Consider the following 25,622-nt stretch of genomic DNA (forward strand, 5'->3'; position numbering starts at 1 on the left):
CTGCAGACCATGTTCAGCCTTTCATGGAAATGGTATTCTCCTGACTCAAAGCACAAATGCATCAGGAATGGTTTGAGGAGCACAACAATGAGTTTGAGGCATTGACTTGGCCTTCAAATTACATAGTATAAAGATACTGAGTATACTCAGTATATATTCCCCAGATCTAAATCCAAATGAGCATCTGTGGGATGTGTTGAACAAACAAGTCCGACCATGGCGGCCCCACCCCACATATTACAGGACTTAAAGGATCTGCTGCTAACATCTTGGTGGCATGTACCGCATGACACCTTCAGGGGTCTAGTGGAGTCCACGCCTCAACGGCTCAGGGCTATTTTGGCAGCAAAAGGGCTCCCAACACAATATTAGTTATAATGTTATGCCTGATCCGTGTATAGTAGTAATACCATCTGATACATCACTGTACCATAATCCTGCAACAATATATATATAATTTATATATATTATATATATTTATATATTTTAACTAAACATAAATCTATGATAAAAACAGAAAATATAGATTAAAAACTAAAACTAGTAGGCATATATATATGCGAGTTGAATTCTTGTACTGAGAGTTTGGCAGCTTGTGTGTGTGTGTTTGCGAGAGAGAGAGAGAGAGAGAGAGAGAGAGAGAGAGAGAGAGAGAGAGAGAGAGAGAGAGAGAGACTGTGCTGTCTAGGTAGGCAGCTCGTGTGTGTGTGTGTGTAGACGCAGCCCATGAGTTCAGTGTTTGTGTGTTGACGCAGCCCATGAGATCAGTGTGTGACTGTGTGTGTTTCTGTGAGTGCAACGCCAGCAGGGCAACAAACACAGACGGACGCAGTAAGTTACTGAACTTATTAAACTATGCAGAGCACGTTTGGGTTTCAGATTGTGTTGTTTTTCTTCCTACAAACTCTGAGGCATTAACTTAATTTAAATCTACTATAAGCAGTCTCGCGAGCTTTTTTGGAAGCTTAAATGCTTTATTTAATCACTGTATTGGAACTATTAGTTTATATTTTCATTTCGCTAGTGTTGTGTGGTGTTTAGAGACGGCATATCATGTGATGAGGGTTTATTTGCAGTCGGAGACGTGTATGGTTGTTGTTATAAATGAATATAACGTTAGCTGTGATTTGAAGATGAATGTTGGTTTGTCAATGAATGGATGTTCTTCTTTTGAATCAGTTTCTTAATAGTTGAGGATGAACCACTGATGTCAATAGTCTTAGAGTCTTAATTTGAGCTCCATGACTTACTTGACTGAACTGCAGTTTTGAAGGGAAACGTGAGGTCATTTGAAAAGTGTATGTTTACATTTCCATGCTGTTCATAAGGAAGCAGTATACGTATTGTGCAGTGCATTTTGTTTAAAACTTTTTAAAATCGGCATGGAAATGCCGTGTATATATGTAATGAAATAATGTGACAGTCTTTTCTTCCCTATTGTGATGCAATGAAACATAGGGTTGCAGTGGGGCTTTGTCTGGAAAGTGTCTGGAAACTTTGCAACCCAAGTGAAACAGCTTTTCAAACAAGAACAAATGTAGGGCGGGGCTTGATTTTGTCAGATGAGAATTGATTGGGTGATTGAGGTTTGCTATTGGTGGATCTCATGTGAGTGACAGGTTGCCCCGCCCTCGTCATCAGAGAAGAGAAGAGATGTCTCTGCAAGAGGGAGGGGAAGTCCTTCTGATTCAAGATTATGAGGATGATTCAAGATGTGCATGGATAATTAATTGATTTCATGGTGACTTTAATTTAGGGCAGTCCAGTTGAGTATCGGTTTGAGATCATTTATCACTGTCAAAATGAAAGTCACAATGAACACATTGCATCATGGGATAGACTATTCCATGCATATTTCTAATATATACTGCATAATTTCAAATATGTTTTTGATCTTTCATGACACAGATGTGCTAAAACGGAAAAGCATGTGCAGACAACAACATCGAAACGATTTCCGTTCACACGGATCTGTGAAAACGACTAAAAACGCTGTAATCTGCTGTCAGACCGGTAGATGGCAATGTCACTTTGTAAAGAAACATGCATATGCAAATTCACATTTTTGTAGTTCACTCAAAGACGATAACGGTATCGTTTTCAAAAAACGCACTCTTTGAAACCCAATCTTCTCCATTTTTCTTGTTATGGAAACGAGTCAGGTCTTGCTACTCGCTTGTCATTGGTCAACTATCAAAAAGGCGCTTGACGTAGTGCGTTTTATCAGAAAATTTCAACTTTTTTCAACATGAAAAGATGCACTGAGTAGCAGAAAAAGACGTCGACGTTTAAAAAAAATGCCCACAACTTTTTTGACAACACGTTTTACTCCATAGGATTATAATGTTAAACAGACGCTGGCAACTTCAAAAAAGATGTCAAGTGTGAACACGCCCTTAGATGAGTACCACATCTTATTTAACTGTAAACATGATAGTTGTGCTGTATTAATAATCTCTACACCATGATATTGTCGCATCTCACACAATAAATACCCGAAAACAACTACAAACCCCTCCCGGGAGCCTCAAATAATGATGTGTTTATTTCAGTCAATCTTCTTGCAGTGCTGTATTGATGCACTCCCCACTTCCTGTCTAGTGACATATCGATGTTCCTTATTCCATGTTCGCAGTGCCCTTGGGGGAACACACTTCCAGACTGCGCTGAAGTAAACTGTGTGTTATGTACTGTATGCAGATCTTATTGGATGTCTCAGCAGCCAGTAGTGTAAGTTGTTGTGGTGCAAAGCCCAAGACATGAGGCAATTCCCTGTCTGCATTTCTGGGCTAGATAGGAATGTGTGGCTTTGACTTTTTGTTGCTCGACAGACAGCCTTCAAAAATGCCACAACAAAGACTGAGAACTCCGATACTTGCATTGCTTTCCCAAGCTGTGATTGGTTCAGGAAGGTGAATCTGCATTCCTGATCATAACAAAGCCGGTGTGTTAAGTGATGTCTGCCTGTGTCCTCTTTGAAACACTAAGTTCTGTCATGCTGTGGTTATATTCTTCCTCCGAGAGCTGTCTCTCAGTCTCCAACCCTTCATTCTTCAGCTGTAAGTGTTACTTGCAGTCGGCTCACAAGAGCATGTTCTCGGTCAGAGCAGTTCCTGGACAACCGTGTGGTTTGGATGCCATTGTCAAGCCTGAGGTTAAAGTGATGTCAGGACACAAATGCTTCAGCAATGTCTGTGGGAGGCTGTTTGCTCATGACCTCCAAACATTTGACTAGATTATGCTGAATGAATCTTGATTGTTTTAAACGATACCCATCTACATGATGGTGCCATAACTCTTAGGATTGTTACAGGAAATAGTCAGTGCTGTATTAACGCCACCTCAGATATGACGTTGACTCTACAGATTGAAGTGTCTCAAGTTTAACATCTATTTTGATTCTCTAACTATTTCACAGGCCTGTTGTGTCTTTCTGTCTCCTCTAGTGAGCATAGGCTATAACTAAAAGTCTTGAATGATTATGAAAAAAAAATGTCTTCATCTGTTGGCCTTCGGGTTTTGAACTCCAGATGGTTCCACCCCAGTTCTGCCACATTTTCCCCTCATAAAAGCCACCAAACGTTGAGTCTTGACATGCAGCAGCACTGTAAGAAAACTCTGTAAAAACTGTGCCAAATGTACTGTGTTATTATGAAGGACTATTCCATATTGATTTTGTTTGTATTTTATGTATTTTGAATTATGCGTTGCATTATGGTGTGTTTTAGGGTTAAAGGAAACATCTGTAAACTTGGCAGAAAATTGCTAGTACCTGTTTTTAACAATACTTTTCTTTGAAGCATGTTCTAAAGACATTGGCTGCGTCTGAAATCGCATTGGCCTACTCTAGGTACTAAAAAAGTAGTTCTATAGTATGTAATCCGTACTACATTTGACATGTTTCATTATCAAGTGACCTTCCAGCATTAGTTGCATCGCATCACTATCATTCACAAATCCTCTCCCGTGGCCTCATGGGATAGTAAAGTGTCCATCGTCTGCACACTTCAGATTCTCACTAGAAGTAGTAGGTCATCCGGGTACTTCTTGCCTAGTTTTTAATGAGTACTGTGAATTCAAACATCCTTCTTTTGTTAGATACTTTTTTTTCACTAACCAGTCCCATCACGAGGGGGCGGGGCTTTTCTCCATTGTCTTTGTATGATGATCAAAGGCTTTTTAAGAATGCTGATTTCCAGAAGGCCGCTGTCTGAGTCTAAAGCCGCGTTTCCACCGCAGGAACTTTACCCAGGAACTTTGGGGTGGTACCCGGTGTGTTTTGACCGCAGGAACCAGGGTCTAAATGAAGTTGCGGGTAAATATTTCCCCCTCCAAACGGCCCTGCTCGCGAGGTAGTACTTTTTCAAAGTTCAGGAACATTCGAGGGCGGGACTTCGGCGCTGAACATGCTGATTGGTTGAGCTCACGCAACATTTTATTTCAGCCGGCATTTTTAAAAGTCTTTTGTGAGGTTCATTCTGCGTTCAGTAAATATCAGTCTTGCTCTCTGTCTGGTGGCGCGCGGTCGTCTCAGCCATCTCACGTGCAATGTCCGTAATAGCTGATAATAATATACATTGTCATTTTAAATCCAGCTTTACAAGCTTTCTGAATATAATAATAATAATAATAATAGATTTTATTTATAATGCACTTTTCATTCCGAAGAATCTCAAAGTGCAACAAGGGGGGGGGGGGGGGGATAACAACAAAAAATGAATAACAAGTAAAAAATATAGAATACTACAAACAATCAACCAACACAGAAAACAGAACAGAAACAGAGCTGATGGTGAACAGAAACAGAGCTGATGGTGGACAGAAAACAGCTGATGGTGGAAGTCTCTGTTAGCTCCGCAGCACACTGTGGTCCACTCCATGTTTCAGATTTCTCCCAGCGGCAGTGTCCCGATGACATCGCCGAGGTACGACAGCTGAAGACCAGATGATGGGTCTTCTTCATGATGATTCAAACGATGGGGATCGCTGCAGCACCATGCAGGAGGCAGAACATTCCTCCGGGCACTTCTGTGGACACACCGGGGCCGGCGCAGATGTCGCTCCATGGTCGCAATGCAGGACGGAACAGCGGCGCAGCCGAGAAGCAGAACATCCCAACATCATGCCGGACGCCGCCAACGAGAGCCTGGATGACGCTAACCCGGTGCAAACTTCAGCCACCATGCAGCTTAAGCCCAAGGGAGACCACCAGTGAGCACCCGCGGCAAGAAACATCAAATGTCCTCCAAACCAGAAACCAACCGCAGCAATTCAAACGTAAACATTAGAGAAGCGGTTGAAAACGGCGAAACGACGAACAACGACCTCTCAGTGGCTGCCAGCAATCAGCAACAGTCCCAATTGTAGCTCTGACTGTTAGACTAGTCACAAACATAAGGAAATAAAATAAAATGTAAATCTAATAGTACATTAACATGATTTGTTGTGGGTGGAGAAGCGGCGAACAGACAACGCCAGCGTCCTCTCCCCCACGTTCAAATATAATTAATAATGTTCAGTAAATAATGTTCAGTGAATATGCGCTGCATGCTGCTGAATCTGCATATTAGAGCTCTTTTCTGTCGTTGTTAATTACCTCTTTAGTAAACCTATACATAACCAGCAAAAGCAGCACAGCTTGCATCTCTTCCATACTCGTTATGAATTTTTTTTCACCATGTAAACGACCTGACCGATTACTTTTAAGTGTGCGTCCTTACATGACGTGACAGCGCTCATGTTGACAAGAGAGGAAAGTTCATTTTTCTGAGGGGTAAACTTTTTATTTCGTAAGTTATGAAGATAATGTTGGAATAATGACACAGCGTATATTGCCCCAGGCAGTTTTTACTTTAACTGCGCCTGACAGAAGATTTTTTTTTTTTTTTTCTGAGATGATAATTACACTTTACAACAGATAAATAGCTTATATAATACTGTATTAGTCCTGGTGGCCGTTAAGAGTTGCTATAGTTAACACATTCCAGCTGCTGGAGAAAACAGCGGCGACATTTTTGATGCGGCAGACAAACTGCATGTGACAAAATGATTGCGATTGAAAGTCATCACATGTAAACACCAGATCGGTTTGGATAACATCTCATGTAAACAGTCCACTAAATCTTTCAATCGGAATGACAAAAAAAGTGTGCTTGTAAACGTGGATATAGTATCGCGCAAAAATGATTACGGTCCGTCACTGACTTGGAGGAGCAGTTGCGCGCAGTCACCAGACTAATTTGCCTAATCTTCAGGGAACTTTAGATCGCGGTGGAAACGCAGACAGCTGCAGGTCGGGGGGAGAAAAGTTCCTGTAAAAAAAGTTCCTGGTACAAATTGTTCCGGGTAATTTTGGTGAAAACGGGGCTTAAGATGGTGAAAGGGAACAGGGTTTGTGTGACATCAGCAGCACTTTATTAGCTGTTTGATAACGTACTCAAGACAAAGGCTAATCATATTAATTAGCCTAGTAATGTTATGTGTCCAACATTGTACAGAGCGAAACATAAAACGCATTAGATCCTCCTGTCAGCCCTCAAGATTAAGGGCATCTCAGGAGTCGCACTCCAATGGTTCAAGTCTTACCTTTCAGGTAGGTCCTTTAGGATGTCGTGGAGGGGTGAGTTGTCTAAGTTGAAAACATCTAGCTACTGGAGTGCCTCAGGGCTCAATGCTGTGACCACTTCTCTTCTCCATCTACATGTCATCATTAAGAGCTGTTATCATAAATATGGCTTTTCCTATCACTGCTATCATCCAGCTACTGGGGTGCCTCAGGGCTCAGTGCTGGGACCACTTCTCTCTCCATCTTAATCTCATCAGTCATCACTAGGATCTGTCATTCCAAAACGTGTTTTTCCCTATCACTGCTATGCTAATGAAACACAACTGTAGCTCTCATTCCAGCCAGATGGCAGTCAGACATTTCTTGCTTGGTGAATGGCCATCACCTTCAACTCAACCTTGCGAAGACAGAACTGCTTCTGGTCTCGGCCAACTCAACACTTCATCAAAACTTCTCCATTCAGCTCGGTTCATCAACCTTAAGTCCATCCAGGACAGCCATGAACCTTGGAGTTGTGATTGATGATCAGTTAAACTTCACAGACCACATTGCTAGAACTGCCCGGTCCTGCAGATTTGCCAAATATAACTTTAGGAGGATCAGGCCCTTCCTATCGGAGCATGATACACAACTCCTGGTCCAAGCTCTTGTTCTATCCAGACTGGACTATTGTAATGCTCTCTTGGCAGACCTTCCAACATGCACTGTCAAACCTCTGCAACTAATCCACAGAGTGGTCTTTAGAGCACACGTTACGCCTTTCCTCATAAAATTGCACTGGTTGCCAATTGCCACTCAAATTTAAGGCACTGAAGTTTGCCACTGGCTCTGCACCCCTATACCTAAACTCATTACTTCAGACCTATGTGCCCTCCAGAAGCTTGCATTCTGCAAGCGAACATCACCGTATACGTTTTATCTTTCCCAGCAACACTAGCACGGCAAACACAAACACACCAGGCTTGTTCGAGATACATCGCCGCTGCGCAGATCGATGATCACTGCACAAGAGTGATTCAAACGTATTAAGGAGTCATTGGCTCTCCAAACTCTCGGTATGTTTATGTCATGTACCGATCGGTCTGCGCAGCATCGATGCATCTCAAACAAGCCTTCCATCAACAATGGCGGACATTGCTTTACTATTAATGGACACTGCTTTGCTAACCTACATCCGCATCCAAAACACAGTGTATCCAACGTGTTTGTGCAGCTCGCCGTAATTTGTAGATGCGCTAAACAGCCTGAATACGCTGTAAAAAAAAAGAAAAAAGAAATCATCCACCTGCCACCCACTCGTATCTACGATTTTCAGCGATTTACAGAGTTCTTCTTTAGCTGAATTAATTTAAACCACGGGTCGACAACCTATATGGCACACGGGAAGTGAGCAAACGTGAGAGATGTGTTTGTATTTAATTCAGATAAAGTATATCGCACATGCAGATCTATATTTTGAGGTAATCATCATAAGCCCCTTTCACACTGCGATTCCGGCAAATACACGGATAATGCGACCCAGCATTTGTTCTCGGGCCGCTAGATTTGGTCCATTCTCACTGCCAGCCTAATACCGTAATATGAGCGCTTTCACACACAACCCGTAACGGTCCCGGGTCGAGTTGACACGTGACATCCTGATGTGACGTATAATGGCGAGCGATCTCAGCTTCAGCGCGGATAGTAAGGAGCTCCGTGGTCTTGACTAGTGTCCAGTTTGCGCTCATTTCTGCTTGTTTAATTTTAGTTTCTTTTGTATACGAACACTCTCTGCGTTTAAAACACCGACGAGCTCTTCTGGCACTGCAGGGTTGTATTATTGAAAAAAACAAGCTCTAGGAGTCGCACGATAACTACGTACACATTGCGGCATTAGTTTCGGCTTTTGTTCACACAGCGCTCGTCCCGGGTCGAATACCGCAATATTACTAGGTCCCCGACCCGGGTTGAATTCGGTAATCAATTCCGGGACGTGGTTGCTTTCACACAGAAGGCGACCCGGCAATGTTCCGGGAATATTACGGGTCCGACGTGCAGTGTGAAAGGGGATATAGTAACACATCTTGTTTTATTTAGTTTTTATTAAGTGTTTTATCACGCACACACACACAACTGACAGCTTGTTACGCTATTTAGTACGCTTAGCTTTGAGAAATAAAAAGTTAATGGTGTACATTTCAGAGATACCAAGTATATAAATTTCCATTAAACATTTTACACATCCCAATGACGGTGATGTATGTGCAAACTCTGTGTATCTCTAGCTGTATCTCTTCAGCAAACTGCCGCAAATCAAACGTTAATGTTCAGCGTCACATCCTAAAGCTCAACACAGCTGTCGTCATTAAAACATAGCGAGACTAATTATACCAGTGCTAATGCCGCTCTCTCTCCCATTGCAGTCTTTGATCTTGAAATGAGCTGAAATCAAAAATAAAAGTGACGTACGTATTAATGATTTGTCTCTCACCCAATTGCCGATCTGCGGATTGTTTTGGTGCTACTTAAGAACCACTTTTCCTGGTTCAGAGCTGGTGCTTTGGGTGTCGAAAGACAAATGACTGATTTGAAACTAGTCTCTGGTTCTGAACAAGCACAGCTTGGTGGAAAGGGTAACACTAAAAGAGGCACAAAATCACTTTCTCAGACGTTTACCTGAACTGTTCCCAGCAGGTGGAATGACCTGCCTAACTCAACGTGAGCTGCTGAATCTTTTTCGTCAACCCTTGACCAATCTCTACTAACACTTACTATTCTATATCTATTAAAAAAAAGAGTCTGCTAAATGATCTCCTTTTGTGTTCCATACAAGACAGACAGTTGTACAAGTTTGGAGCGTCTCGACGACTGCATTTTCAGACTGGTAGTCTGTCTTTTTTATGTGGTTTTGTAGCACTTCACTGGTTTATTCATGCTTTATGATCTATGATAAACCAGCGGAGGCTGTAGACTAAACACTCCCGCTCTGGTTACACAAACCTGCATTCACCTCAGATGTCCATCTTTGTGAAGCTGAACCTTGTGAATATTGTTGCTCTTCTCTTGGCTGGACTTCATGTCTTTTTCTTCAGTGTTTCAGTTCTTTCTCGATTGAATGCTGGGAAGTGGTCAACATTCAGCTATTCCTTCCTCTAATGTGTTGTGTGCCTCTGAATCCCCTTCGCATTGCTCTAAATATGCTGCAAGGGACATGTCTTCATAATGTTGTTTATAAACACCCTGTTGGTGGATTTTATTGCTTTCACTGATATCTTGAATGGGTCTAGTCATAAGATCATGTTACGTGGAGCCGTTAGGAGTGGACATGTTTGTTTGAAGTGTCAGGTTTACTCTGGCAAGTTCCTCCACTCTCCGCAATGAATTTATTTGAGAGAATTTCCTGTTTTTGCACAAAGAATTTGTGAGAGTTGTGATTTCATGATTAAGAAGTTTAATTTGATATTTCCCTCAAATGTAATTATTTTGACTGTAATGCATGCATTTCAATAGTGATGATTAGTAGTTCGTATTATACTCTGTGATTCTTATGTTCACTACTGTAATCATTACAGTATTTTTTCATTACAATGCTATTTTTTAATATATATTTTTTGTTTATTTAAATTTACAAATTAAACAACAATCAAACAGGGCCCAGATGCAGTTATTGCCAGTTGTTACAGTCACATTTAGTACAGCGGTGGGAGGATAGGTTGTTGATACAGGAACACAGTTTACTATATTTTTAGTTTTTTTCAAAAGGGATTCCAACAACGGGAAAATGTGTCCATTTGATTAATGCAAAGTTTTTGCATTTGTATTATGGATAGCATATCGACTATCCATACCTGAAAGGAGGAAGGAGAGGGAGACTTCCGTTCCTATTTTTTAAATATTGTAGTCGCATAAATTAAACAGTTCAGTGATTAGCACAGGGATCAAATTTGCATATCGCAGAATGAGTATTTATCACAGTAACTATACGATATAAAAGTAATACAATCCAGTTATAGGAATTTTGCAATGTTTTGAAGAAATACTACACAGCCTGCTATAATACTAAAACCGCTTTACTTTTTTTTGCATTATAGTAATGAGATTTTCCAAGATGTTATTTCTTGGTTCTTCTAAAATCTCTGTGTAACTCTCTCTCTCTTGTGTCAGTAAATGTCCCGTGGTTGAGTTTACAAAAGGATCTGTAAGTGAACACCTGTCTTCATGGTTTGAAGTAGACCATTGTCCTGCCCCTTTAAACCCCACGCCATTGTTCCTCAGGCTATGAAATGCCAGCAAGTTTCAGCAACTGTTGAGAACAACAGAGATGAGAGACCTATTAAATATTAGTTGTTGTTTTTCAATGGTGGAATTTGAAGAACCAACCAGACTGTGATCTCCAGCTGTTAGGTGGATTTTTCCACTACAGTTCTGCCTCTTGAAACTGAACGTTCCTGATCTTCAAGATCTGACTTGTTTAACGGGTGATGTGTTGTGTTGTAACCTGATCTTCAGGAATGCCAAAATCTCATTCCTCTGTGGTCTGGTAACACATTTAGACATTCTTAATGAAAGGAACCTTTCACTTGTGTCTAGAAATGTATGCAATGTGTGCAAAGCTACTGTAAAACGTTTTATTTTTTACTAATGTTAGCCATGTTTTTTTTGCTCCAACGAGGTTTTTGCTAAAGTGTGTCATTTCTGTGCATCAGCATCACCGAATGTTATTGCAAACATATTGATTGTTTTCAAACATGTTTTATACACATCATCCATTGGTTATGGTTGGGCAAACTGATAGTCTCGCCCCCAAATCATGCCATTGGTTGCTCTCGTTTGAAAATAATGTAGCACCTAAACTAAACCCGACCCTAAACCTAAACGTGTTAAAGTGAAAATGGTGAAAATCTAGTTTGTAATGTTGTTTATATGTCTATGTGGTGTTTTTAATATGCAAATTCATGAGAATCTTTTTTTAAGACCTCCATGGACCAAATTCATTGTAACACGATTTCTCACTCAACTCTGTGTACGTTCACTAAAGACATACACTAGTGTGTTTACCTGAATACTCGCCAGGATGTGCATTTTTTTTACATTTGTTTGACCACTGAAACCCAGTAATCCACGAAAGAACCGAAATCGCGATCGCATGTTGTCTGAAAGGCAACTTTGTGTGTGTGCACATCCCACGTCACGCTATTATTTGTGTGTGTGTGTGCGCGTGCGCTTCAGGTCAGAGTCCAGCAGCGTGAGCACGTCCCGCGACGCGCTATTATTTTTCATGCGCGCATGTTTCTGTTGCTTTCTTTGTCATGCACTGCGCGTATATATTTAACTCTTCTGCTTCCAAAGTTTGGTGAACGGTGAAAGCAGACCTCTGCGTTATCTGGTATTGTTTTTTTTAGGAAAGTATGCATGTTGAATTTGAAATACTCAATATTCACGATATTTTCAAATTTTACATCGGCATCAAATTTATTGCGATATTATCTCTAATATTCAATATATCGTCCAGCCCTACTTAGAACGAGCCGTTACACTGCGGGTCCCCTTACAGTGAAGCCACCATTTTGCACCGTCATGTTTCTACAGTGGCCCTAAATGGACAAACTGCTCTACAGAGCACTAAATACTCTCTCCGGTCTCAGACAAAGACATATTTGTCTTGTGTCGGCCATCTATGTGCTTCAAAAGGGAGGGGGACGGTTGCATTTCGGCGGTGAAATTTACACACTGCACCTTTAACAAAAGTAAACATGAGATAAAATTTAATTTGCTAAAGCAACAATCCCAATCCACAAGTCTTTGAGCTCTTTTATTAGCCCCTTTCACACTGCGATTCCGGCAAATACACGGATAATCCGACCCAGCATTTGTTCCCGGGCCGCTAGATTTGGTCCATTCACACTGCCAGCGAAATACCGTAATATGAGCGCTTTCACACACAACCCGTAACGGTCCCGGGTCGAGTTGACACGTGACATCCTGATGTGACGTATAATGGCGAGTGATCTCAGCTTCAGCGCGGATAGTAAGGAGCTCCGTGGTCTTGACTAGTGTCCAGTTTGCGCTCATTTCTGCTTGTTTAATTTTAGTTTCTTTTGTATACGAACACTCTCTGCGTTTAAAACACCGACGAGCTCTTCTGGCACTGCAGGGTTGTAGCATTGAAAAAACAAGCTCTAGGAGTCGCACGATAACTACGTACACGTTGCGGCATTAGTTTCGGCTTTTGTTCACACAGCGCTCGTCCCGGGTTGAATCCCGTAATGTTACTAGGTCCCCGACCCGGGTCGAATTCGGTAATCAATTCCAGGACGTGGCTGCTTTCACACAGAAGGCGACCCGGCAATGCTCCGGGAATATTGCGGGTCTGACGTGCAGTGTGAAAGGGGCTATTCTGACTTATGTGTCATGTGACTCGTACCCCGACTGCAATTTTGTACCAGCTGAGCTACCGAGCAAATTTACTACGCCAGACGTTGCATATGGAGATGGTTATGTGATGCAAACATCAACATGTATTAGTTTAGTCATGCACTATGGTAAAAGGCTATAACATAGTATTTTACAAGGAATCACATTAAAATAAGTAACATAATTAATCAGTAATCTGCTCTTGTAATCATAGCTCCTGTGAAAATGAATGGGAGTAATTGGTGTTTTTCGACAATGCAGTGAATTGTTTGTATAGTTTTGTAAAAATGTATGTAGTTGCATGTTTTTCCACCGAGCGTAGGTTGTATAGATCTCTATGTAAATGAGATATGGTGTAATGAGCTAACCTTATCTTGCATGTGAAACTACAGCATAGCTCACAGTTCTTCGTCAGGGTGCGGCCAGGTTTCTGCTAAAATAGGCATTGATATGTAAATGTGGGTGGTTATGTGTTAATCAGCTTCTGTTTGTGCTGTCATGCAACTCGTCCCAGATCACGAGAGCTGTGCTATTACTTTTCATAGAGAGTTATGTTTTCATGAAATGGGGAAAAAGGAGGGACTTGGGAGATATGTGGCGCTGAGATAGGTGGAGGTGTGCTATTTTAACTGGCAAGCGCATAGCATTTCGCTAAAACCCAGACCCATGTAGTTTGCCAAACACTTGTGCTTTAGGCTATGAGAAATAAGATTATGATGCAGATGCCAAATTTGATTAATTTAATGCTGAATTGAAACAGTAAGGGTGTGTTTTGAGGTCATCATGCCCTCGTTTAAGGTCTGTCTCTGGGAATGTTCTGCTATTTCTCATGTGGCCTGTTTCCTTTGCAAATGAATGAGTCTTTGTTACGTACCCGCTCAGCCGTCCTTGAAACTAGTTTACCAGTGATAGATTGGGAGGATATTACAAAATGTTTAGTTTATTTTCCTTGCAGTTTTTTGCGCTGACCATATGTTTTTTTTGTGTGTGTGTGTTTTTTGGAAACACTTTAGTATGGGGAACACATATTCACTATTATCTATGACTTTTGCCTCAATAATCTCCTAATTTACTGCTTATTAATAGTTAGTAAGGTAGTTTTTGTAGCATTTAAGTTTAGGTGTTGGGTCGGATTAAGGGATGTAGAATAAGGTCATGCAGAATAAGGCATTAATATGTGCTTTATAAGTGCTAATAAACAGACAATATCCCAGTAATATGCATGCTAATAAGCAACCAGTTAATAGTTAAAGGGTTAGTTCACCCCAAAAATGAGATTTCTTTCATTAACTCCTCACCCTAATGTCGTTCCTCACCCGTAAGACCTCCGTTCATCTTCACACACAGTTTAAGATATTTTAGATTTAGTCCGAGGGCTTTCTGTCCTTTGAATGTAAGTGAATGCCCACTTGCTGTCCACGTTAGTTAGACTATTTTGAAGCGTCGATAATACATTTTGGTCCAAAAAAAAAAAACGACTTTATTCAGCATTGTCTTCTCTTCCGCGTTCCTCAAATAAATAATCAAACGGTTATGAAACATGATTCGGATCGCGTGTCAAACTGGAACTGCTGAAATCAAGTGACATTGGCGATACGAATCATGAATCAATCTGCTGATTCACGACCATTTGATTCTTTATTTGAGGTCTGAAAACAAACCCGGAAGAGAAGACAATGCTGAATAAAGTTGTAGGTTTTGTTATTTTTTGACCAAAATGTATTGTCGATGCTTCAAAAGAGTCTAAATAACCCACTGATGTCTCATATGGACTACTTTGATGATGTTTTCATTACCTTCTGGACATGGACAGTATAGTGTGCATACACTTACATTCAAAGGACAGAAAGCTCTCGGACGAAATCTAAAATATCTTAAACTGTGTGTGAAGATGAACGGAGGTCTTACGGGTGTGGAACGACATTAGGGAGAGGAGTTAATGAAAGAAATCTCATTTTTGGGTGAACTAGCCCTTTAATAGTTAATAAGGTAGTTTTTGTAGCGTTTAAGTTTAGGTGTTGGGTCAGATTAAGGGATGTAGAATAAGGTCATGCAGAATAAGGCATTAATATGTGCTTTATAAGTGCTAATAAACAGCTAATATCCTAGTAATATGCATGCTAATAAGCAACTAGTTAATAGTTAATAACTGAACCTTAAAATAAAGTGTTACTTTTTTTTTTTTTTTTATAAAAGCACAATCTGTCTTTCTGCTTGAACATGCAGATATATCACATGTTCAGCATGTGTTTCCAAGTGATTCAGCATATGTCTGTCCACGGTGTTGTTTTTTCCTCTTCGGTAGCGACTTTTTAAAGCAACAGCAGGATGTTTTAAGATGAGTGACGATATGCAGATTTAAGAGACTGGCCGTTTCCCTGCCCCTTTTTTTCTCTTGTGACTTTATTGCATTACTCGGTACATCTGGGATGGAAACGTTGGTAGTAAAGAAAAAAGAGAAGCATGCAGGTTTTCCCCTCCCCCTCTCCTTCTTGTCCTCCGTCTGCGCCTGCCTTTCCCTCCTCCCTCTCCGCTTCTCCATAGCCTGTCAGGAAGTGTTATGACTTGCTGCCATAGGTCTTTGTGAGGCAGGCAGGAATGCTGGTGTTTCAGATTAGCCTTGAAGGGTGTGGAGCGAGCACTGCCTCTACTGCTGCGACCGCTGCTGCCTACAGCCCCATTCTCAGCGCGCACCAGGACGGTTTGTCTCTCTTTTTTATCTTTCTTTTTGCTCCTTCCATCCAGCATTCTCTCCTTAACATGGGGAAAAGCGTTCTCCGTCTGTCTGTCTGTCCGCCTCTTTTCCCAGATGCTCTTCTAACGGCACAGCATCTGTGGTAGACGTCTGTTTGAGCTCACTTGTGTTGCATCTGTTTGCAGTTTGGAGTGAAGGAAGCATTTGTGTTTACTGAGATTCCAAAGCCTTTTTTTGCATCTCACCAGGCTGGTTAATCTGTTTTTTTGTGGTTGAGCACATGCTCAGCTTTCTGTTAATCAATCAAACCCCCCCTGAAAGCATTTCCGTGGCAGTTTTTCATCGCTTCTGCTTCGTAACTTAACACTGCATAATCGTTTTGACTTTGTTCAGTCACTCGTGTAGTGTTGGCAGTCCGTAGAGACACTGAAAATCTAGTGACTAGACAGGATCCTCTGGTTGCTTAGATTTGTGCATGACTCAGTCCCATGAGGTCAAACTACTCCTCACTCATTTGGGAAGTAAACAAACCTTAGTCAAATTATACTTGATCTATGCTTGGATTGTGAGGAAGCTTGTTAAAGCATGAATTGTGGAAGAATCAATTCAGTTCGGTAAAGGTATAGTGCATGGTATGGTCTCGGGGAAGGGATGCCACAAGGCTAGATAACTGGCCCGTTTGTGTTTTTGTCTTTTTCTTTAAAAAATTCCAGCAAAGTTTTCACATCGACCTTCTGAATAGCAGAAGGATGACATCAGATGTAGACAAAATATCCACATCTTTAAGAGTTATTCACACAATTGAACCATTATGTAACCCTGGCAGGACATTGTCTCACTTTAGTGCATTTTTAGAAGTCTCTAACTTTAAGCCGTCCCACTGGGGTGTGGTTGGACGGCTGGCACCGCTAATGACATAACTAACTGCTGAAAAAAAGCTGGATTGACGACTATGGGAATGGAGATGTTGACATGCGCCGTGGGTGTGTCCTGAATCATCATGAGTTCCTCTAAGGTGGTGGCTATAAGGAAGATGTGCCGCAGTGCCTGCAGATCTCGGGTCAGTTTGTACCGCAGAGGCTGGAACGCTGCATCTGTTCTCGGGTCAGCTGCTGTGGGTGGACTCTGCTCAACAGGTTTTATTTTGCTGTGGCCTTGATTCAAACGGTACGTCAACATAGTGTGGGCCAGTTTACCCTGGGCCAGTGCCATTATACTATATAATAGTTACATTTGAGTGGATTGTGTTTAGTGTAGTACTGCTTATTGTGTGTTTGGATAAGATTTGCGCTACACTCTTAAATGTAAAGGTTCTTTATTGGCATTGATGGTTCCATGAAGAACCTTAAAATTCCGTAGAACCTTTGCAGTGTGTAAAAGGTTCTTTATTGGCATTGATTGTTCCATTAAGAACCTTTACATTCTGTAGAACCTTTGCATTTTGTACAAAGTACTTTATTGGCAATTTAGCATTGATGGTTCCATGAAGAACCTTTAAATTCCGTAGAACCTTTGTATTGTGTACAAAGTTCTTTATTGGCATTGATGGTTCCATGAAGAACTTTTAAATTCCGTAGAACCTTTGCATTGTGTAAAATGTTCTTTATTGGCATTGATGGTTCCATGAGGAACTTTTAAATTCCGTAGAACCTTTGCATTGTGTAAAAAAAAAGGTTCTTTATTGGCATTGATTGTTCCATCTTTAAATTCCATGGAATCTTCTTCCGTTCTTTATAATAGAAAAGGGTTCTTTAGAATGATAAAACGATCTTCACACCTAAGATTTTTTTTTTTGTTGAGAACTGTTCACTGAAATGTTCTTTGGGGAACTACTTCTATGGCATGGCTTTGGAACCTTTTTATTTTTAAGATGGTAGTTGTCGACTTTCACATTTAAACAGAAACAGGCCGACTGTCGTCTGCATCTGGCATTCAGATTTGTACGCGTCTATCATAACTCAGAGATAAAATAACACATTGATCTCCCAAAGAAACCTGTCCAGACTTTGGCTTTTGGCTCGTTTTTTTTAGGTGGCCTTTTTTTCGTTGGTTATTTGACTCTTTCGCTTTTCTGCAGTTCACTGAAACCATTAGTCGTTTTAATAGCAGTGTTTCGATCATTGTCATGGCAGTGAATCATGTGAGTTTGCATTCAAAAGGACCAGTCTTGACACGCCCTCTCGAACATACATTTTGCCCAAATATAGTCTACTGTGTTGCATGCTTGATAGACGTTTGCATATCATTTACATGTCTTATCATCATACAGTACTATCCCACATCCAGGTTTCTCTGTCAGAAGACAGGCGCCAGGGTGCATTTACCACAGTCCACACAATAAAGTTTTTGTCTTCTCTCCACAGAAGGACACACTTTATACGTCTGAGAGAGCTTCAGGTTGTTCTTCGGGGAGATGGCAGGAAAGATTTCCAAAGATGAGCTGGAGGAGTTGCGGGAGGCCTTTGGGAAAGTCGGTGAGTGTTCTTCCTGTCCGACCAGTTTTGTCTACTCTAATCACAACTTGGCACACCGCCCGTAATGGTGTCCTTTTCCCTTTACGTATCGTGTGATTTCTACTGATTTGTCTTTGTTTTCATTGCATAGGCCTAGATTAAAACGGCTACATCGCTGTGCAAAGCCAAAAATGAAGATCAATTTTAAAACATCTAATTTGGCTTCTAGTTTTAAATGCCATTGATTAAGATTTTTATTTTTGTGTGTGTGATTTAGTTGTTTTATAATGTTGTTATCTGACCTCATGCGTTATTCCTGACAGTCTGGATTGTTATTGCTCAGAAAAACATCTGTGTTTTTCATTTGATTTCATAAAGTTTTTGGCATAACCTGTTGCCTGGCTTTTAAACTGTCCTCATGGGCGTTTGTCTCCAAACCAGCAACGGTTTACTGTCTTAAATGTGTGTGTGTGTGTGTGTGTGTGTGTATTGTCCTAGTTTCTTCAAAAGATTCAGTTTGAATAGGACTTGGAGGTGTTAACAAGTGATTAAGTGTAATTTATTTGCTAGCATTAACTGTGCACTGAATATTTGCCATATTTTACACACTGAGAGCTGCAAAATAAGTCTCTTTTAAAGGGTTATTTCACCCACAAACGACACTTATTATTATTTACTCACCATCATGTCATTTCAAACCCAGAAGGCTTTTGTTCATCAAAACACAAAATACATTTTAAATTATATCAGAGATTGTTGTCCTTCCACTGAATGTTTGTCACTTTGACGCTTCAGAAAGTTCATAAACAGATCGTAAACCCATCAGAATCAAGCGGCTTAATTCATTATCGCTCTATTTGATTAACAGATTCAGGCTTTTATTATATTTTATTAAACACACAGACAAAGAGCACAACAGATATGATCAATGGAAGCTCAATGGTGTTTGTTCTCACGTTTCAAACAATTGATTTTTAGAAATTATTAGATATTATTAGAATTTTAATATTGGCACTGTTTTATTGTACTGAGATACGCCTGACACTCCAGTAATATGTTAAATCAGCAAAACATGCTTAATAAATGTTGCCTCTTTGGTTCACAAAAGATAATGCAGAAATGATATTTTTTTCAGGCTCCAACTATTGCATTTTCTATGCTAAAAAAATAAAAATAATAACAAAGCCCAGCCAATGTATCAAATGCTAATTGGTTCTTTTAACTAAAGGGAGGGACTATTTCTCCTCTCCATGTGTCTGAGTGTCCATCCCCATTGGCTTATGCTGGAATGAAAATGATTTATTCAGTCCAGGATGAGTTTTCATTTCCATGTGAGCTTTTAAAACGTCTCTGTCAGCCATTACCTGAGTTTAGGTGATACACAGAGCAGCTTTTTGAGTAATGTTGCTGGGCGCTTTCCCATTAAGAATAGGCAACACATTTCTATCGAGATACTTAAGACAGCTGGCGGCAACATTGCTTAAAATGTTGTCTCGTGTATCATCACCTTTTGAGCATTGCATAGAGTACAGTATTCATGTGTAATGTCAGTAGATTTACAAATCATTAACTGTTTTTTAACAGGTCATTAACATGGTCATGAAATGCATTTTTATTTTTTTACTTTTCCTGAGGTGCACTTATAATGCTAGTAGCATTTTGACATCATAATGCCATAATTAAGGAATAAAATACATTCTTCCCAGCCGAATCACTGCTGTGATTGGCTGCTGTGAGTCTTCAGTGTGATTGGCTGATATTTTTGCACATGAAATAACATGTGGAACATGTAACATGCTACATGTTTTTACTATTATGCCACAGCTTTTGAGATTAGCTAATTGTGACAAGTGTTGATTATTATAGCATTATACGTCGCATGACATGCTGCAGTGATGACGACTGCTTTCATCATGACTAACAGTGCATTACAGTCGAGTCCATATCATAAAAGTCTGTTTGCAAAGCCTGTGCTGAAATTGTGACTGATTGACCAAAAAATACACAATGAAATGTTCTGAACAAACAAAAAATGCTCCACTGAGACATTCAAATAGTGGAAAATAACTAAAGGAGTAATCATGTAGAAGTAGGCGATTGAGGCGGTCGTTATGTCTTAATGTGAAATAAATCCAAACCAGTCGTTTTCTGAGCTTTAATTCAATAAAAGCTGTTTCTGGACTAATTTTTAGGGCCCAAGCCCTGAAAGGGCGAAGAGCCCTATTGTTCTTCTAAGGATTATTAGGGCCCAAGCCCTGAAAGGGCGCAGAGCCCTATTGTTCTTCTAAGGATTATTATTATTAGGGCCCAAGCCCTGAAAGGGCGCAGAGCCCTATTGTTCTTCTAAGGATTATTATTATTAGGGCCCAAGCCCTGAAAGGGCGCAGAGCCCTATTGTTCTTCTAAGGACAATTTAGCTTTTTCGACTATTCGGGCACTTTCGGGGCCCTTATCATGCTCGAAAACTCTTGAAACTTTGCACACACATCGGAATCTGCGGCCATCAGGGCCGGGCTGAGTCTGGAACCTGGGCGTGGCAGGGGGGCTCGACAGCGCCCCCTAAAGTGGGGTCTGAAAACATGGTCTATTAATCAAACACACTTGCACGCACATGTATGAAACTCGGTACACATATAGAGCTCATCGGGCCGAACAACTTTCGTGCTCTAAGTTATGTGTCAGCCCAACAGGAAGTGAGTTATTATGGGTTGTTCGGAAAACGCATGCTCTGGAATTTGCGATACTCCTCCTAGACGATTCACCCGATCAGCACCAAACTCGGTCAGCATGAAGTCAAGACACTGAGGATGCTAAATTGCGAGCAACTTTTTGATATCTCAAACGGTTAGGCTGTGGCGAGGAGACGAATTTATGGCGAGAAAAGGGAAACAGGAAGTGTGTTATAACTTCTGCATTCATTAATTCATTTTGATGAAACTTCAGCTGTGTGTTCGTTGTAAGAGGCTGATCACATGGATATGACTTTTGTGAGTCAAAGTTATAGCGCCACCAACTGGCAGCAGGAAGTGTGTCACTTTCAAAATGCTTTGAAATCACCATCTTATTTTTACCCGATTTACTTCAAACTTCATCAGTATAATGTCAAACCAGAGCAGATATAAAGCTGGTAAGCACTTCCTGATATTGTATATACTGTTACCACGGCAACACATCAAACTATAACATTCTTTTTCGCTCCTTTTGAGACTCTTAAAATGCTTCAAATTACATGAAACTCAACACACACATCAGACATGCTGTCCAGTAGATATGGGCAAAGACTTAAAGGGTTACTTCAGCGATTAGCATATGGCTTTGTATCAGTTGAAACCCTGGAGTATATTCAAATTATTGTGCTTTCCCCCCTCATATCTCCCTAAGACAAGAGATTTATGCATTTTATTTCTGGAAAAATTCCTCCTATGATGCAAATTGACGATTTTTGCATCATAGGAGGAATGTTTGCCCAAATGCTAAAGACTACAGCCAGCAGAGGGAGCCATTTCCGCATGTTTTGAACCCGCGCATGGGGGATGGGAGATTTCACTCAGCTTGCAGGGAGAGCTCAGCTGGAAGCTACAGGCACTCATTTAAACGGAGCTATGGTGTGCAATGTAAGTCTTTTAACTTCTCAAATTAATTTCTATGAAAGTTAAGCTTGTAAAGGCATGAACTGAAACGCCCCAGACTGAACTCGCGTTGTGAATGTATGCCGCGAGTGTAGACGCGATTACCTCAGCTCTCATCACTCCTGCAGTTAGTGCTCAGTGCTGTGAGACTCGCGCGGTGACTCACTCATTATATTGAACAGACACGTTCAGTTTTTAATTGTAGTGTCTTCTCTAACTCAGTCACTGTAATCAAGTTGGTGGCGTTGGGAATGGCACAGGGCAGCGAAGCATTCTGGGAATTGTAGTCTTTCATCCCCATGGGACAAAAATACATTTTCTGTCTTTTCTCAGTCTAGAAGACACCAAATTCAAAAATAATTTCACATTTCTACTACATTGATGACCCAGTTTAAATACAGATTCATCTTCCCAGCGCTGAAGTACCCCTTTAAAAACGGGCATGGTGGAGGAGCTCAGTAGCGCCATCTTTTAACAAAAGTAATGCAATCTTTTGTCAAAAGTGGGGGGGTTAGTTTTATCTTCAGTCACCAAACTCTGTATATATATTGTTCTCTTTGAGCCAAACAACTTTCTAATTTACAGTCATTAGCTCCGACGAACAGGAACTCAGATATTTAAGGCTTAAGGTGTGAGGACCTTATTGTAATTGCTAAAACCATCATTTTTCTTTTCCCAAATGAATTACATTTTTGAGGGCCTAAACACGCATGAAAACTCATGAAACTTTGCACACGCATCAGAAGTGGTGAAAACATACATCTGATATGGGTTTCAGAATTAGGTGTGGCAAAATGGTTCGATAGCGCCACCTACAAAATTTAAATTAAGCGTCATTCGCGCTACGTTTCATGTATGAGTATGAAAATTCAGTAGACGCATTCAACAGCCCAATACCTACAAAAAAGACCCAAGGCGCCAAATCTGAAAAACCAACAGGAAGTGAGATATTTTGAATTTTCTTCGGCAACACATCAAACTATAACATTCTTTTTCGCTGCTTTTGAGACTCTTAAAATGCTTCAAATTACATGAAACTCAACACACACATCAGACATGCTGTCCAGTAGATATGGGCAAAGACTTAAAAACGGGCATGGTGGAGGAGCTCAGTAGCGCCATCTTTTGACAAAAGTAATGCAATCTTTTGTCAAAAGTGGGGGGGTTAGTTTTATCTTCAGTCACCAAACTCTGTATATATATTGTTCTCTTTGAGCCGAACAACTTTCTAATTTACAGTCATTAGCTCCGACGAACAGGAACTCAGATATTTAAGGCTTAAGGTGTGAGGACCTTATTGTAATTGCTAAAACCATCATTTTTCTTTTCCCAAATGAATTACATTTTTGAGGGCCTAAACACGCATGAAAACTCATGAAACTTTGCACACGCATCAGAAGTGGTGAAAACATACATCTGATATGGGTTTCAGAATTAGGTGTGGCAAAATGGTTCGATAGCGCCACCTACAAAATTTAAATTAAGCGTCATTCACGCTACGTTTCATGTATGAGTATGAAAATTCAGTAGACGCATTCAGCAGCCCAATACCTACAAAAAAGACCCAAGGCGCCAAATCTGAAAAACCAACAGGAAGTGAGATATTTTGAATTTTCTTTGGTAAATTGGTGCAGTTTTTGCCATTGCCAGATGTTGTATTTTAACAAACTCCTCCTAGAGATTTAATCATATCAACATTGTATTTGCACAGTCTAATCTAAAGGCCTTTGTGGTGTTAAATTGGGAAGATCTTGAGTTTTCCCTGAAGGGTGTGTCTGTGGCGGCCTCACAAATGTTGATGTTTCGCCATGACACAGGAATTTGTTGTACCTCAATCAGCCTCAAACTTCACATGTTTGACAAGAGTCCTGGCCTGAATACATCTACATTCCAATATTCAGTCAAAGTTATAGCGCCACCAACTGGCAGCAGGATGTGTCACTTTTTGAAAAAAAATTAAATCACTGTCTTACTTTCACCCGATTTACTTCAAACTTCATCAGTATAATGTGAAAACATGACAGATATAGACATACGAATGGATTCCTGATTTTTTTTAAACTGTTGCTATGGCAAAGTGTCATTTTAATTATTTTTTTTGGTGTTTTTGAGACTTAGCATGCTTGAAATTGTGTGTGTGTGTTTGTGTTTGTGTGTGTGTGTGTGTGTGTGTGTGTGTGCGTGTGCGTGTGCGCGTGTTTTCTATACATGGGCTTTACAGAAGGTCATTCTGTTTTTGAAAAGACACATGTCTTAAAATTAATTATTTACTGATAAAAATCAAATTGATTTAAAAAGTAAATTTCACATGATTTTCTAGTTTATAAGTTGTCTGGGTATCACCAGACCAAGCTCAATTTAAGATTTGATCAATGAGCATTATTTGAATGACTCTGTATGCAATTGGATAGTCAACTAAACAGACTACTAAACTCGCCAATAGCGTGCCAGGTGAATAAGTTAGTCTGTGATTTGTTCCCGCAAAAGTGTAACAGAAGCAGTAGAAATGAATATACAGGTTTTCAGACTATGTTGCAGGGCGAAGTCAAATCGCTGGCAGATCAATCATTTAAAATTGATGTGACATCATCTGACATGAAACTGATTCATTAAATTGAATTGATCTCATAGATGTGACTGTTGTGGTTCGTAGTCATAGCAGCACCAACTGCTGCAGTTAATGTGGTGAATCCAACTTCATTTGTAGGGCACTAACAATATAGTTTTATATAATTCGTTTAACAATTGTGTTAATAAAATAAAAAGACCATGAATTAAATACTGGCCTTCTGGACTTACAAAATTTTGAGCTGCAGAAGATAACTTTGCACATATTTGAAAATTACCTATTATATCATATTACATTAGAATTCATCTATATTTAAATTCCATCATGGGTGTGGCTTGTGGTCATAGCGGCACCAGCTGCTGCGGTAAATGTGGCATATTTGAGCGATTTTAAAATACTCTCCTGTTTAAATGCATATTGCCTGTCTTGCACAATTTGCCTGAAGCCACCGGGGTGGTGGTGCCACCGGCTTGGGCCCGTCATCGCTGCTCGCAGCTTTAATTATTATTATTATTATTATCTTTTCGCCTTTTGGGCATTTTTGGGGCCCTTCCCATGCTCGAAAACTCTTGAAACTTTGCACACGCATCGGAATGCGCGGCCAACAGGGTCAGGCAGAGGCCTTTGACCCGGGCGTGGCAGGGGGGCTCAACAGCGCCCCCTTGAAAAACAGGGTCTATATATTAAACACACTTGCACGTACATGTATGAAACTCGGTACACTTATAGATCTCATCGGGCCAAACAACTTCCGCACTCATAGTCATAAGCTTCGCCCAACAGGAAGTGAGCTATAATGGGTTGTTCGGAAAACGCATGCTCTGGAATTTGCGGTACTCCTCCTAGACGATTCACCCGATCAGCACCAAACTCGGTCAGCCTGAAGTCAAGACACTGAGGATGCTAAATTGTGAGCAGCTTTTTGATATCTCAAACGGTTTGGCTTTGGCGAAGAGACAAATTTATGGCGAGAAAAGGGAAACAGGAAGTGTGTTATAACTTTTGCATACATTAATTCATTTTGATGAAACTTCAGCTGTGTGTTCGTTGTAAGAGGCCGATCACATGGATATTACTTTTGTGAGTCAAAGTTATAGCGCCACCAACTGGCAGCAGGAAGTGTCACTTTTGTCCAAAGTGGGGGGTTAGTTTTATCTACATTCACCAAACTCGGTATATATATTGTACTTTTCGAGCCGGACAACTTTCTAATTTACAGTCATTAGCTCTGACCAACAGGAAGTCAGATAATTTAGTTGGAAGATAACAAGAAGTGGAAAGCGAGCTCTGAGTTTTTACCTTCTCCTCAAAAGCGATT

General features: G+C 40.5%; 1 protein-coding gene across 4 annotated transcripts in view; it reads left to right on the top strand.

The window, feature by feature from the left end:
• The first annotated feature begins 677 nt into the window (after positions 1-677).
• pls3 (plastin 3 (T isoform)) overlaps positions 678-25,622 on the top strand; it is a 66,985-nt gene continuing 42,040 nt past the window's right edge. Inside the window, exons 1-2 of one of the 4 annotated variants that reach the window (XM_067456850.1) lie at positions 678-831; positions 18,017-18,127. In XM_067456850.1, the coding sequence (XP_067312951.1) occupies positions 18,067-18,127 (61 nt within the window). In that variant the 5' untranslated portion in view covers positions 678-831; positions 18,017-18,066. Of the gene's footprint in view, positions 832-15,488; positions 15,660-16,670; positions 16,821-18,016; positions 18,128-25,622 lie in introns of those variants that run through there. The other 3 variants (XM_067456849.1, XM_067456852.1, XM_067456851.1) reach the window with 3 other exon arrangements.

The sequence above is a fragment of the Pseudorasbora parva genome, chromosome 11 (assembly GCF_024679245.1).
Source record: "Pseudorasbora parva isolate DD20220531a chromosome 11, ASM2467924v1, whole genome shotgun sequence".
Taxonomy (NCBI): Eukaryota; Metazoa; Chordata; class Actinopteri; order Cypriniformes; family Gobionidae; genus Pseudorasbora; species Pseudorasbora parva.